Raw genomic sequence first — 14741 nt, forward strand, 5'->3', positions numbered from 1 at the left:
CATGTTGTGCATTAATTGTGTCTTTTGTGTGGTAGGGATACGATGTAACTCTTAGCTTGATTGCTGAGGTTGTGCTAAATCTGCTGGAGAAACTTATTTCCTAAAGGGAAATTGGTTTGGTTGCTGTCATGTGTGCTTAGCAAGGCCTGTGGTCGATACTAATCAAGAATGATGTATTCTCTCATTGTGAAAAAAACGGCGTTCCTCTGTTGAGTGTTTTTGCCATTTTTTGTAGGTGATGATGGGTTGTGTGTGTCATGTGACCTACAACTGTGTTGTACTGGCCACCGAAGCATATGTGTATGTTGGACCGGGGTTCTTAGAGCCCTCTCTATTCTGTGTTTTTCCTTAGTAAAAATCAGATAGCAGGTTAGCTCATGCGCTGTGTGGAGCTGTGAAACGCTTCATAGAGCGGACTATGACTGTGTCATATTCTCTTTTTGTCGTTACATCGTATCATGGGTGTGGGGTCGTAAAGGGGTGAACTGGTAACCTTTCCTCTCCCCATTGTTCTGTCGGTCAGGGGTACACCCCCTGTCCTTCAAGGTTCCCGTCACGTGGCGGTTCGGCACGTTACGGGGGGGGGGGGGGGAGGGAGTTCCTGGTCCCACGGCCTGGTATATTGGGCGTGTGCACCGCAGGAATTCCCCCGCCATAGAGTACGTCACCGTGCGCGTCTCTGTTGGTAGGACTTCCGTGTGCTGTTCAGGTCCATGTGATGGATCTGTTTTCAGGGGGGGTGGTCAGGGCTCCTCCTCACCAAGCGCCTATTCAGGCCTTCTGTGAGTTCGGACTCCTTCTTCCATGTGAGGAAGCCTCCATCAGAGTACAGAGCCTTCCTCCTCAGATTGTCAAAGTGAGTGGACCCTCTAGAAGGGTCCTTTTCTATTGTATGTATATTCGATTCAATTCGTTTATTGAGTGTGTATGGGTTCAGTGCCTCTTCCCCGGAGGCCCTAAAACCAGTTTTTTACATGGCTCAAGGTGCAATATATTCTTTTCAATCTGTACAGCTCGCGTGGGAAGTCTCTCTGGGGATCCCCGTCTCTTTCCTATGGGAGGGTGGTGGGATGTAAAAATGTGAACATTTTTTACCCCGGCTGTGTAGACTGGGATACATACTGTTGATGCTTCCTTCTTTCTATTCCAGAAGTGTTGGAGTTAGGGAGTGTCACACCCCTCTTGTCGTTCCCCTGGGCGCCTTGGGGATTCAATGACAGGTCTAAATAGCCTGTTCATTGATGGGGGTGTGTCCCGACGCACGTATAGTGCTAGCTCGCTGTAAACAGGCGATTGACTGGCACGCCTTGGTTGCTTGTGGTTGAAACAGTGTTTTTATAAAGCAACTGAGATGGGGGTTTTTCCTCTTCCGACGACCACATCCCATGACCTGGGTGGGTTGTCGACGGATTCTCGTTCATGTCTGGGGGATGATGACGGGATGGATCTGAACATATGTGGTGGGGTCTCACGCCCTTGGGGTGGGCCACCAGGCGCGGTTCGTCCGAACGTCTGGGTGGCGCCTTCTTTTCATGTTAAGATCAACACGCATATCTGCCCTTCTCCTGGAGTAGGCATGTCGGCGTGGTTAGGGCACGGGACTGGTTCTGGTCACGCTGGTCCAGATCAGTTGAACCCGTTGTCCGCCGGGGATGCAGATCTGCTGTTCTGGTACCCTGAGGGACTTGGGCTTTTTTCAGGGGGAAAAATGCCAGGTCGGTCTGGGTGTCACAGGGTTAAGCGCTATGGAGACCCTGGTTGGGTATGTTTTTACTCAGCACTGTCGTCATGGCTTACAGCCATGCCATTCTGTACGCGCTCGATCTCGTCGGATCTCGGCCGCTACACAGGTTGGTCCTGGTTAGTACTTGGTTGGGAGACCGCCGGGGAATACCAGGTACGGTGTGCTTAGGGGCTGGTTCTCCATTATTTTTCGCTCCTCTCTCACGCATGGCGAAGAGGGGCCTGTGGGGGTGGTTTTTTGACCTCCTCTGGTGACCCTGTGCTTCCCGTACCGCCAGGCCCGGTCCGAAGTGATGTTTGCGACCCGTAGGCCTGGGTTAACCCTTTTTGGAAACTGAAACACTTGTACTGCGGTATAGCCGGTGTATACCCGCAGGTGTGTTTTGGAGTTTTTTCTTGAGGGGTTATAGGAACAACCACCGCATTGGGTAACACCGAGGTGGTTGATTCCCTGGTGTGTTGGAGCAGTGTCAACTCCCGGGTTCACCGTTTGAGGGTGCCCCTGCACGTTCATGACGTCTGCCAATCGTGTCAGCCTTCTCTGCCTCGACCCCTCTGGGTGGGGGTTTTTAAATGGAGGCTTGGTCATGCAACACCGCCAGCTTACGCTCCTTCCGCCGGGGCGGCTGTGTTCAGCTGTCCCCTCTGGCGCCTGTCTCGTCCGCAGTCTCCAGGCTAGGGTTAACAGCCTGTTGCCTGGTTTTTCCCCGGTGCGCTGCCTGCTTCCGTTGGTTAACCTTTTTTGTGTGCTTACGGCCATGCTGACTGCCTGTTCTGCAGGGTCAGTGTGCCAGGCGGTGTACTATTGGGGGGACAGGGCCCGCTCGGCTTACGGCCATACCAACCTGAACACGCCCGATCTCGGAAGCTAAGCAGGTTCTGGCCTGGTTAGTACTTGGATGGGATTCCGCCTGGGAATACCAGGTGCAGTAACTGAGGGGCCTTTGTCCGAATACGCTGGCGATGTGGGGGGCGGGGCACTACGTGCCCACCTGGTGGGGTCTTGATGCTGGCATCATGGACTTCTCCGGGCCCCCATTCTAGGGAGTCCAGTCCTTTTGGTGGGTCTGGGTCTTCCTTCGTGCTCCGCTGCTACGGCCTTGCCACGGGGTTGGGTTTGCCCTTGACCCCGTGATTCTGGGGGCAGTAACGAGGTTGTTCCTCCGTTCGTTCCCGGGTGGCATGCGGGTTGTGCGTGTGTGTAGTCGTGGGGTCAAGCCACGGTCTGCTCACCCTGTGCGTTGAGTTGCTTGAGTGCCTCTTTGCACGGTCGGGTCCGTCGCCCTCCCGTGAAGCCCCTAATTGGGGGGGTGCCCGCCATTAGGGTGGGTCGGGGGGGCTCGGCCCTCCCTGTTCTGATGGTTTGTGGGGGGCTGTCAGCGGGGTGTATTTGTCGGCCGTTGGCTCTCGCTCGGCCTCCCTTGTGCAGAGAGCGATGCCGAGCGAGAGCGATACGATACAGAACGTTAGGTTATGACTATAACCAAGTTCTGTTAGTATAGCGAAGCTCGGCATCCGACGCCGCTGCAGCCTTTGACCTCGCCTTGTGGCGAAAGCTTGGGAAGGAGGAGAGTGGGTGGCCCCACCCCTGCTTATATGGGTAAGCTGATAGGGGTGTGGTCAGACGAATATTGGGATTAAAGGTACATTGTGGTCTTTATTCAGTGCGCGTGCACGTATGCGAGATAGTGCAGAGAGCGATGCCGAGCTTCGCTATACTAACAGAACTTGGTTATAGTCATAACCTAACGATAATCGATGTTGAATGGGCCATAGTAATGTCAATATAGCAATAAAATTAAAAAAGTTATAGCCCTGCAAAGAAGGTAAACATCTCCATAGGCTTTCAACAGTGGCAGACTGGGTACAATGATGGGCACAACCCCCGGCGCCCAATGTGTTAAGAGAACAATAAGAAAAGCCACCGCCACATTCATCAAGCCATTCTTAACGTCGAAATCGGTTCTTACCCAGGTTGGTTGCATGGTGAATTCCACTCATTCTTAAATTCAAATGCGCGTTCGCGCTAAAAGCATTTGCATACAGACACGCCCACCATCTCCTTATAAGGTGAATGAAGCGTGTGTAAAACAGCCGAGTTTCAGCGTCTGATCACCGTCTGATCCATTCAACAGGAAGCGATTTGCGACAGATCTCAAAATGACACACACACGACTCACGACTCAGTGCATGTGTGTTCCTGTGGGTCGCTCATCGCAAGTGTGTGTGTGTGTTAATCTGATGACAAATAAAGACTTATACTTGTTTTTTTTATCCACTTTTTCTCCTTATTTTCTATTTTTTTCCCCATCCCAATTTCGCCTCGCCAATTCTCCCCTCCCCTGTCTCGAACGTTGCCGACTATGCCTTCCACTGGTCGGTTGCAGTGAGGACCAAGCCTTGCATCACGTGTCCCCTCCGGTACATGAGGAGGCAGCTGTCGCATCTTTTCACCTGAACAGCGCGATCTCTCAGTGGCGAGGAGTAACGCGTGGGAGGCTCACGCTGCCCCCGATACTTCCTGATTCTGCTGTACATGCGCACCAACAGACCTGTAGGAGTCGCTGTCCACAACGTCCAATCCCCACCCACCGGCTTTCCCACCCTCTACCACTGCCAATTGTGGTAGTATGAACGACCGGCCAAGGCGGTAGCAACGCCGAGAGCTGGGCTCGATACCAGCATCTCCTGCGTTAGTGGCGAGCGTCTTGCCCACTGCGCCACTCGGCCGCCCAAATAAAGACTTATACTTGTACTTATACCGCGTACTGTATAGTGCGAAATAAATCGTTCCAGCAAAGTAGGCTTTGTTAATACTGAACGACTTGACGCCGCTTGTCAAGAACCAATCGCACAGTAGGTTGGGAAATACTGGAATGCGCTCAGAACTATAGGAGCAGAGAAGAGAGGAGAGGAGAGATGTTGTATGCGTTCTATGCGTATGGCCTGGGCAGCCAGCATCTAACTGTTCCAACAATATATAATCCATTTCAGAAGAAGAACGCACGCAATAATAATAATTATTGAAAAGTTCTGGGTTTATAAAGTCGTATTTGGGGGTATTACCACTGAGCTCATTCAGCACCTTCTTCAGATCAAGTGTACTAAAAATCTGGGGGGGGCAGGTGGCGCACTGAGATTACGTTCGTCACCAACACCGGGAGACACTAGGATTCGCCTGTTCGAATCCAGCTCCCGGCGTTGCTATCAGCTTGGCTGGCCTCTCACACTGATACAATTGGCTGTATCAGGGGGTGGGAAAGCTGAAGGGTGGCTCCTGGGCGTTGTGGACAGCGACCCCTACAGTTCGGTCGGGGCGCCTGCTCAGCGAGGGTTGGAACTGAGGAGAGATAGTGTGGCCTCCCACACGCTACACTCTCCCCGGTGAGAACCTGCGCGGCCAGGTTGGCCTGCCCCAGGCTGCACATGCGTCGGAGGAAAGCATGTGACAGTCTCCGGTCTCCCGGACCAACAGTAGGGGAAAGTATGCAACAACCAGGAAGGGTGGGATGGGAGAAAAATCGAGAAAAAAAAAAAAAAAAAAAAAAATAAGTGTACTAAAAATCTAAGCAAATGAATAAAGGGCAGGTTATTTGAATAAAGTTACAGGTTCTTTGGTAGATACAGTACTGAATTTTGCCATCCGGACACAGACATGAAATATGAATATAGAATATTAGGCATATAAATTACCTTATTATGGCCAAGTCATACAACTATGGATCGGGCCAAATCTCCTCTTTCCAATGGCATAGTTAAATCTGGATTTAGTACCACCAGGCGCCCGTTACAGGGCAGCAAAGACTGAATGAAATCTACTCGAAGTACAGTTACTTTTGTATAATGTCCATAGCTCCGCCATTTTTCATCAGATTGCAACACGTTTCTTTTCTAGACATTCACAGAAAAAGGTAAAGAAACAATATATGTTGTATTTTATGGCAATAACATTCAGGTTTGTTCGACCCGTGAGGCGGCTGCAGCTTTGACTACAAATATTTAGGAACTGCGTTTGATGACAAACAAAAATGTTGCGACAATGCAGATGTTATAATTAGGGCTGTCAGTTTATCGTGTTAATTAGATTCATTACTTACACAGCAAATTATCGCGTTATGAAAATTAACTCAAAATTAATAAAAATACCGTACTTTTCGCACTATAAGCCGCACCTGAATATAAGCCGCAGCAGCTAAATTGAATGATGTGTACATATATAAGCCGCACTGGACTATAAGCCGCAGGTGTTTTAATGTTTAATTACCATAATGTAAGGGTTCGTGCACAGAGGGGATTGTCGGGAAAGAGATGGCTGTTTGAGGAAGCTCCCATTTATTAACATTTTTGTTTAAACAGTAACGGTAGCTAGGTACTAACGATAGCTACTTAGCCAACACTAGGTAGCTACTAACGTTAGCTCACGGAACGATAGCTACTTAACCAATACTAGGTAGCTACTAACGTTAGCTCACGGAACGATAGAGCCAACACTAGGTAGCTACTAACGTTAGCTCACGGAACGATAGAGCCAACACTAGGTAGCTACTAACGTTAGCTCACGGAACGATAGAGCCAACACTAGGTAGCTACTAACGTTAGCTCACGGAACGAAAGAGCCAACACTAGGTAGCTACTAACGTTAGCTCAAGGAACAATAGAGCCAACACTGGGTAGCTACTAACGTTAGCTCACGGAACGATAGAGCCAACACTAGGTAGCTACTAACGTTAGCTCACGGAACAATAGAGCCAACACTAGGTAGCTACTAACGTTAGCTCACGGAACGATAGAGCCAACACTAGGTAGCTACTAACGTTAGCTCACGGAACGATAGAGCCAACACTAGGTAGCTACTAACGTTAGCTCACGGAACGATAGCTACTTAGCCAACACTAGCCAACTACTGCGAAATCGAATGCCAAACTGATGATATCAGACGTTGATATCACAGGGTATCTGCAGGTTTAGCCCAGTCAGATTTAAGGCTTTTTAAGACTTTTTAATGCCACTCAGAATTAAATTTAATACCAATTTCACAATAACAAAATGGCAAAAATCATGCAACGACACCAATTAGTTTAAGTTTAGGGACACGTTGGTCCAAAGATGTTTATTAAAAAATTACTTGGAAACTTAAAAATCTTGAACTTAAAGGAGTAACTGGATTGGATGAATTTCAACAAAGGGGTGACCAAACATAAATAGCAAATATAGTTATACAAAATATACCAGGGGCCAAGCAGCAAGTGCAACAGCCACATTTCCGTCAGAACACATACTACCATAGGACTGATACCTGTAAGAACACATGATTATCACCATAGGACTGATACCTGTCAGAACACATAACTATTACCACCCTCCCCAGGGTATCAAAAAAGTCAACCAACAAACTAGATTCTTGTGCCGGATCTCCTCTCTGGTAAACAAGAATACCCTGAAGACTCTAACAGGAGCACTCATTCAAGGGTACTACGACTATGCTTGCACCTCATGGTACCAAAGCACCTCAAAGGCCCTAAAAACAAGATTACAAACATCACAAAACAAACTGGTCAGACTACTGCTTAACCTCACTCCTAAAACCTACTTTACCCCTGCCCACATTCAAAACCGCTCTTAAAGAGCACCTACGGGAGGCTGCAATTAGAAACTGGGCACCGTAAATGTCCAACCCCCCCCCCCCCCCCCCCCCCCCTAATGTACAGTCTCCTCCCCATCATATGTATATATTTTCTGTTAGGATCTCTGGGTAACAGACAGTACTGTATATTTGCATATGTCACAAATGTAACAGTACAGTTACTATGAATTGAAAATGGGGGACCCTGATGTAAACAAGACGAAAGTCTCTCTGGTCTGCATCCCCTTAACAATTGTGTGTATTGATCTGTTATCTGTTAATAAAGTTTTTCATTTATTCATCCAGTCGTTTTGTTTTTGTGGTTTGGTTGAATGAATGAAAACTTTGTTTAACAGATTGCAGAATGGGTACAATACAGTACGGCTCAATACACACAATTGTTAAGGGGATGCAGACCAGAGAAAGACGTTTGTCTTGTTTACATCAGGGTCCCCCATTTTCAATTCATAGTGACATTTATGACACTCAACATACATGACATTTATGGCATAGGGACATACAGGTATATAGTACTGTTACATTTGTGACATATAAGATATGCAAATATACAGTACCGTTACCCATAGATCCTAACATACATATGATGGGAGGATACTGTACATTAGGAGGGGGTGGGTGGGAGGAAAAAATACATAGTGGGTGACTCTCATCGAACATAAACACAAACGTGTCCTTGTTTACATCCGTGAATAGATTATTTTCAAGTTAAGACCTCAGCTTCAAGTGTTGGCGTGGAGCCGCATGTTATCCAGACTTCTGTTGGTGCAGATGTTATAGTCCTACCTGAGATGGCGGGGCCGAAAAGAAATTCGAAATAGTAGTTTGCAGGCGCCGTTTTTGCAGAGGTACGCTTAGCGCTGCTCAGCATGTGCGACTCGACTGCTGTTTTTTTGTTGTTGCAGCGAGCCTCGTAATGGTCTTTGACTTTGACTGGGACCAACCATGGCGCAAACAGTGGATTGTCGAGCCAGTTCTCGTTAAATTGGCACTTTCCCATATTAACGAGTGCAAATGCTAAACTAAACGTAACGTTATCGCTTCCGCTTCGCCTTGCTAACGTTAGCTAGACTCCACTGAAATTGTTCCCAGCCAACATAAGGACCCGTGTTGGTTCCGCCCCATTCCGGTCTGCGTGATGCTACAACGCGGTCAATAAAAACTCCCGACTTTATCTCCCGTTAACCGTACTTCCCCAGATTTCATAATAAAACATGACATGGCATTTTATCTTTCCTTTCTATGGCATTTTTAAGACCTCTGAAAATGGATTTAAGACATTTTAAGACAAACTAAGGCCTTAATTATTGATAAACCAATTTAAGACTTTAAGACTTTTTAAGGATCCGCGGACACCCTGTATCAGGAGCTATCAGTAGCTAGCCAGCTAGATAACATTAGACAATGCCTCATGTATTAAACTAAAGTGAATAGTCGACTGGGTCATTTTGTTTAATGCTTCAGTTATGTTGAAAGAGGAGCTGCTCATGCACTCGACTGTGAGGGGGAGGAGGAGGGCTCGACTGTGAGGGGGAGGAGGAGGGGCAAGGCGTGCACTGCTGCAGCAGATTTACGAGTCTGATCCGACGGTCACAGAGCTGAGGGAGCGAGCCCAGTTAGCTGTAAAAATCCATAGATTAGCCGCACCGTTATATAAGCCGCAGGGTCGAAAAATGGGGGGAAAAGCCGCGGCTTATAGTCCGAAAAGTACGGTAATATATATATATTTTTTTTTATTTTATTCCATAAGAACGTAGAATACACATTTACAAACTTTTTTTTATTTTATTTTTTATTATATGGTCCATTTGCATGTTCTTGGTATCTGATTCTGATTCTGATCTGTATTCCCAGTGTCAGAAATACTGTGTCTGTTACTAGGCTTGAGTAAATTGTAATGAACCAAATGAGAATATCAATAAAAGATGTTTTATCTTTGACTGTGAATAATTGACCAGACCTGAAAAATCAAAGCAAATGAATAAATGGAAGATGATTAAACAGAAGGTTTTGTAGATACTAGGGATGCCCCGATCGATCGGCCAGCAATCGGTATCGGCCGATATTCAGTATAAATATGAGATTGGTGAATTCCGATAATGCTTTATTTTTCCGCAGATCGTGAAAACTGATCGAAAAACATGATCCAATTCTTAGCGGAGTTCTCACTCGCTGACTTCTCTCTCAGGCACACAGCTGCTGCAGCGCACTGCCCCCCCCCCCCCCAGACCCGTGTCAACAGAGGCTCCTATTGCCAGACCTAGTCTGCTCTAGTGCATGCAACCTCTGTGAGCTAACGTTAGCTACCTAGCTAACGTTACTGTTTAAACAAAATTACCCAGTCAACTATGAATGAATGAGATAAAAAAAAAAATTTAAGTAATACATTTTTAGTTAATTTTCATAACGCGATAATTTGCTGTGTAATTAATTAATCTAATTAACGCGATAAACTGACAGCCCTATTGATAAACAAACAGTGCTGAAAATATACTTTGACTGCTGTTTTGACAGGGTTAGGGTATTTCCTCTTGGCTACATTTGAAAAAGAAACACAACATTAATTAATATAGACTGTATTGATCCATTTATGGCGTGATATCAATCCCGTACCAGTACAGGACCGCTCGGGCTTAAGGAGAAGGCCTGTGATACCTCTTATAACCCTTGTAGCTGTACTTCTTGCACTCTGACTCGATCTGCAGGGCCAGCTCTCTGGTGGGAGTCAACACCAGCATGCCTGGACCGTCACACTTATCCCTGGGCCTGTGAGGAAGGAGACAGTGAATAAGACCAAGAACCAAAGAAAGAAAGACGTTTTCAGAGGAACAATGTTTTCAAACTGTATTATCAAAAAACATTTAAGAATTAAGAGTGTTGTGTTCATTCATGAAAGTTTGACTGAGCTAATGCATTCTTGCCATTATCTTGCCCATGCATGAACGTCAATTACTTTTATTATTGTTAAAACTCATTGGAAAAATATATTTGGTCAAATGTACATGCCATGTCTCCTTCAGGTTTGTTTGTGCATTGTTATTTAATTTGTTACAAAGGCATTATTTGTCTTACATACATTGGTCAAATGTACATTTTGTACATTTTTGGGACCACAGTGGAAATCACTGGCATTATTTTCAACCAAAACAAGATAACATACCTTAACAAACCCTGTGAACTTTGGAAATTACAAACCCACTAGGCTTCAGTAAAAAACTAAAAACCAGATTTTCAAACATCAACATAAAGACAGAAAACACCCTCCTCACAGACAAGCTGGATGTGGCCAATTACTTAAACACTTTCTTTACAAACATAGCCACAACACTGGTTAATAAACTACCCTCCCACTCAGGGGTAGAACACATCCTAGCCTTCTACAAAAACCTAGGGTTCCGCAAAGACGACTTCAAACTCAAAATGGTAACAACGGATGAGGTGCTAAAAAAAACTGAGCGCCCTTCAACCTAACAAGGCCACTGGCCATGACAATATCTCCTCCAAATTCTTCAGAGACTCAGCAGCCGCCATCACCCTCATAATAAACCTCTCCATAAAACAGGGATATGTCCCCAAAGACTTCAAAATTGCGAGAGTGACCCCCCTGCACAAAAAAGGCAGCAAATTAGACCCAGGCAACTACCGCCCTGTTTCTATTCTTACCTCCATCTCGAAAGTCATGGAAAAAATAGTCTACGAACAGGTTGAAAAGTACCTCGCGGATAAAAAGCTAATCTACGAATTCCAATCTGGCTTCAGAATATCCCACTCCACTGACACATGCCTTCTCTATTTGAACGACCACATCAAATAAGAGGTGGACGCGGGCAAATACTGCGGCATGGTCATACTGGCCTCCCTAAAGGCTTTCGGCACAGTCAATCACTCCATTCTGATTGACAAGCTAAAAGCAATTGGTTTTGATAGTTCATCAGTGAGCTGGGTGCAATCCTACCTGGAGGGGAGAGAACAGACGGTGGAGGTAAACGGTACACAACGGTAAAATGTTGACGCCCCCCCCCCCCTCCCAGTGAGCTGCGGTGTTCCACAAGGAAAAATACTAGGACCGTTACTGTTCCTAATTTATGCAAATGACATGTCATCAGCTTGTGACTAGGGCTGGGTGATTAATCGATTTTAACGATTAATTCGAATGAATGATTTAGGACGATTTTGAAAAATGAAAATCGATCAATTATTTTTATTTATTTTACAAAAAGTGATGTTTGGTGAAAGTTAGATTTGCACTTTATTAATCCCAATAGGGAAATTCATTCTTGTTTGAGGATCAAGAGGCACCTTTTATTTGTTTTAAGTGAAGTTTGGTGAAAAAGCAAGTTATTGCACTATTAATGCCAATAGGGACATTCATCTTTGTTTGATCAAGAGTAACCTTTTATATTATATATATATTATTATTATTTAAAAAAAAATTAAGTGAAGATTGGCGAAAGTTAAGTTTGCACTTCAATCCCAATAGGGAAATTCATCTTAGTTTGATAATATTTTTGTGTCAAATAAAAACAAAGCTTATTTGAATGATTTCCTTGCCGTTTCTAGTTTTTAACACATTGGGTGCCGTTCACGTAGATCTACGTTTCTGTGGCCCAACGGTTGAGTGCCGGAAACGTAGATCTACGTTTTTCCCACTGTATTTTAATCTTTTTTCATTTTTACAGCTTTTACTGGTCACGCAGGACCGACAGAGGAGAGGACGAATGGGAGGAGATGTGGGGAAGACATGCGACAAATATCGCCGGGAACGGGGAGCGAACCCAACCACGGTATTTATTTTATTCGCTATTGCCATTCATAATTTATCGAGGCACCTTGTGCATACTGTTCTGAGTGTGTCTGAGATTGCAGACGGTCAATACCGCCCCCTAACGCTTTGTGGCAGCTATTGCACCCCATTCGAAACTATGTGGTTTGTTTTCTGGGCCGAGCTGAGCCATGCGGGTGGGGTTTATATACTCCGGCGAGCCAAGCGGTCACCATCATACATCAACGAGGCTGCGCCCACCCCTCATTCATATGAAATGCCGAATAACGTGGCACGGACTCCCGCACACAGTACTTCAAATGGTGATCAGATAATTGGATACTTTTTTTTGGATTACATCAGAGACAAGGTAAGAACACTATATATCCAAGCTTGCGTTGATCTGATATTTCTTTTTCCCGCGATCGAAGCTATCTGTGTGGACTGTGTTGTGCTGTTTACCGTTGGTGGCGGTGGGGTGGGGGGGCGGGCCCGCCGTTCTAAACCACATTGCATGGTTGCATGAGGAAGGATAATAACAATAATCTAGTGTTGATTTCAGGAAGATTCGATAATCAGGCGAAAAATTACAACGTGATAAGTTGATTCCACTAATACGCTATTTTCGCGTCTTTTTCCTGGGATTACTCAAGCACCCAAACTATATTCATATTCCAAACGGTATAAAACGGAAATGTACGGATGAAAAAATAATCAGTTTTTTGCACGTGACTGGAAGCAACTCACTGACAATCGATGGTGTTATTAGATCCATAGCTATAATATAAAATATTGGTTTAGCTCTACAAACAAGGTGAGCGTTTACATGGGGTTAATGGGTGGCAAGGCCAGATGCACTTCCCGGAAGGGGTGTGGCAGCCAATGTGTTAAGAGAAGAAAATCGATTAAAATTAGGGATGCACCGAAATTTCGGCACCGAAAGAGTTTTCACCGAAAATATCTCACCGAAACAGAAACAACCTAACAACCTCGCGTGTTGTTGTGATGATGTCGCGCTGTCGGGAGTCGCGCTGTTTCTATGTAAACTCTGCGCGCAACGCGTCCAATAAATGCGTCTTTAACATGCTTTATATCCTTAATTACTATATGCCGCGGTTAATCACTGAGTGATCTAATAGGCCATATCGCCCACCCCTACTTGTGACTGCAACTTGTTCCTGTTCGTGGACGACTCAGCCCTGGTGTTCTCTGACAGGGACAAGTTGCAGGTTGAAAAAGCCCTCAGTTCTGAACTCTGCAGAATCTGCACCTCTCACTGATAACAAACTATCATTACACCTGGGTAAAACAGAGTCCATTCTCGTTGGATCAAATAACAAACTCAGCAAGGCCAACGACTTCTCTGTTACAGTGGGTGACAATATTGTCACAAGGAAAGATGAAATTACATACCTGGGCTCCATCCTAGAGGAAAATCTTTCCTGTGACAAAATGGCAACCAATGTAATCAAAAAGGTAAACCAACAAACCAGATTCTTGTACCGGATCTCCTCTCTGGTAAGCAAGAATACCCTGAAGACTAACAGGAGCACTCATTCAAGGGTACTACGACTATGCTTGCACCTCAAAAGGCACTAAAAACAAGACTACAAACATCACAAAACAAACTGGTCAGACTACTGCTTGACCTTACTCTTAAAACCCACCTCACCCCTGCCTATTTTGACATCCTAGGATGGCTTAGAGTAGACAACAGAGTACAGCAGCTTTCAATGGGCCTGGTCTACAAGATACACTACACCACTAAGATACCCATGTACATGTCGAAATACTTCCCAAAGGTCAGTGAATTCCACAACCACAACACCAGAGGGAGTTCCACAAATCATTTAAACCCAGATTCGGCTAAACACGTTTCGCAATTATGCCACAACAATGTGGAACGCCCTACCCACAGCCGTAAAATAATGTGAATCCCTACCCACCTTCCCACGTCAAGGAGCACCTACGGGAGGCTGCCATTCGAAACCGGCCCCTGTAAATGTCCAACCCCCCCCCCCCCCCCACACAACCCCTTCCTAATGTACAGTTTCCTCCCCCTCGAATGTATATTTTTTCCGTTAAGATCTGTTAAACAGTACTGTATATTTGTATATCTTGTATGTCATAAATTCAGATTCAGATTCACATTCATAAATGTAACAGTACTGTATATCTGTATGTCATAAATGTCATGATATATATCTGTATGTTGTGCATTGGAGAATTATCCAGCGCCCTTCCTACAGAGATATTATTATTATTATCATTATTATAGAGGCACTTATTATACAAGTATTATTTATCATCTGGTGCCACCTAGTGGGCATTTACTGCAACTGTGGGACGCCAGGAGACTGAGATGTGGACAGGTGAGGCTGATTCAGCGTCTCTGTGACGCACTATTTAAGGTCGCTTTCACACAGGGGCTGTTTGGTCCGGATTATCGGACCAGAATTCGATAGTCCGGTTTTTCGGGTTTGTGTGAATGCGCGTCGAACTCGGTCCGCGGACCAAGCAGGCGAACTCTGGTCCGCCTGAAAACGTAGGTCTCGGTTCGCTTCATCGAACCAAACACGAACCAAATATAGAAAG

General features: G+C 45.5%; 1 protein-coding gene across 1 annotated transcript in view; it reads right to left on the reverse strand.

Annotated features, from left to right (window-relative positions):
- The window catches only part of ddx43 (DEAD (Asp-Glu-Ala-Asp) box polypeptide 43), a gene marked incomplete at both ends in the record, with an annotated part of 205995 nt that overhangs the window by 64320 nt on the left and 126934 nt on the right, over window positions 1–14741 (reverse strand). The window contains one exon of the mRNA XM_084321945.1: window positions 10040–10150. Within this exon, the coding sequence (XP_084178071.1) occupies window positions 10040–10150 (111 nt within the window). The remainder of the gene's footprint in view (window positions 1–10039; window positions 10151–14741) is intronic.

Source organism: Notolepis coatsorum, assembly GCF_963971535.1.
Source record: "Notolepis coatsorum genome assembly, chromosome: 9".
In the NCBI taxonomy this organism is placed as follows: domain Eukaryota; kingdom Metazoa; phylum Chordata; class Actinopteri; order Aulopiformes; family Paralepididae; genus Notolepis; species Notolepis coatsorum.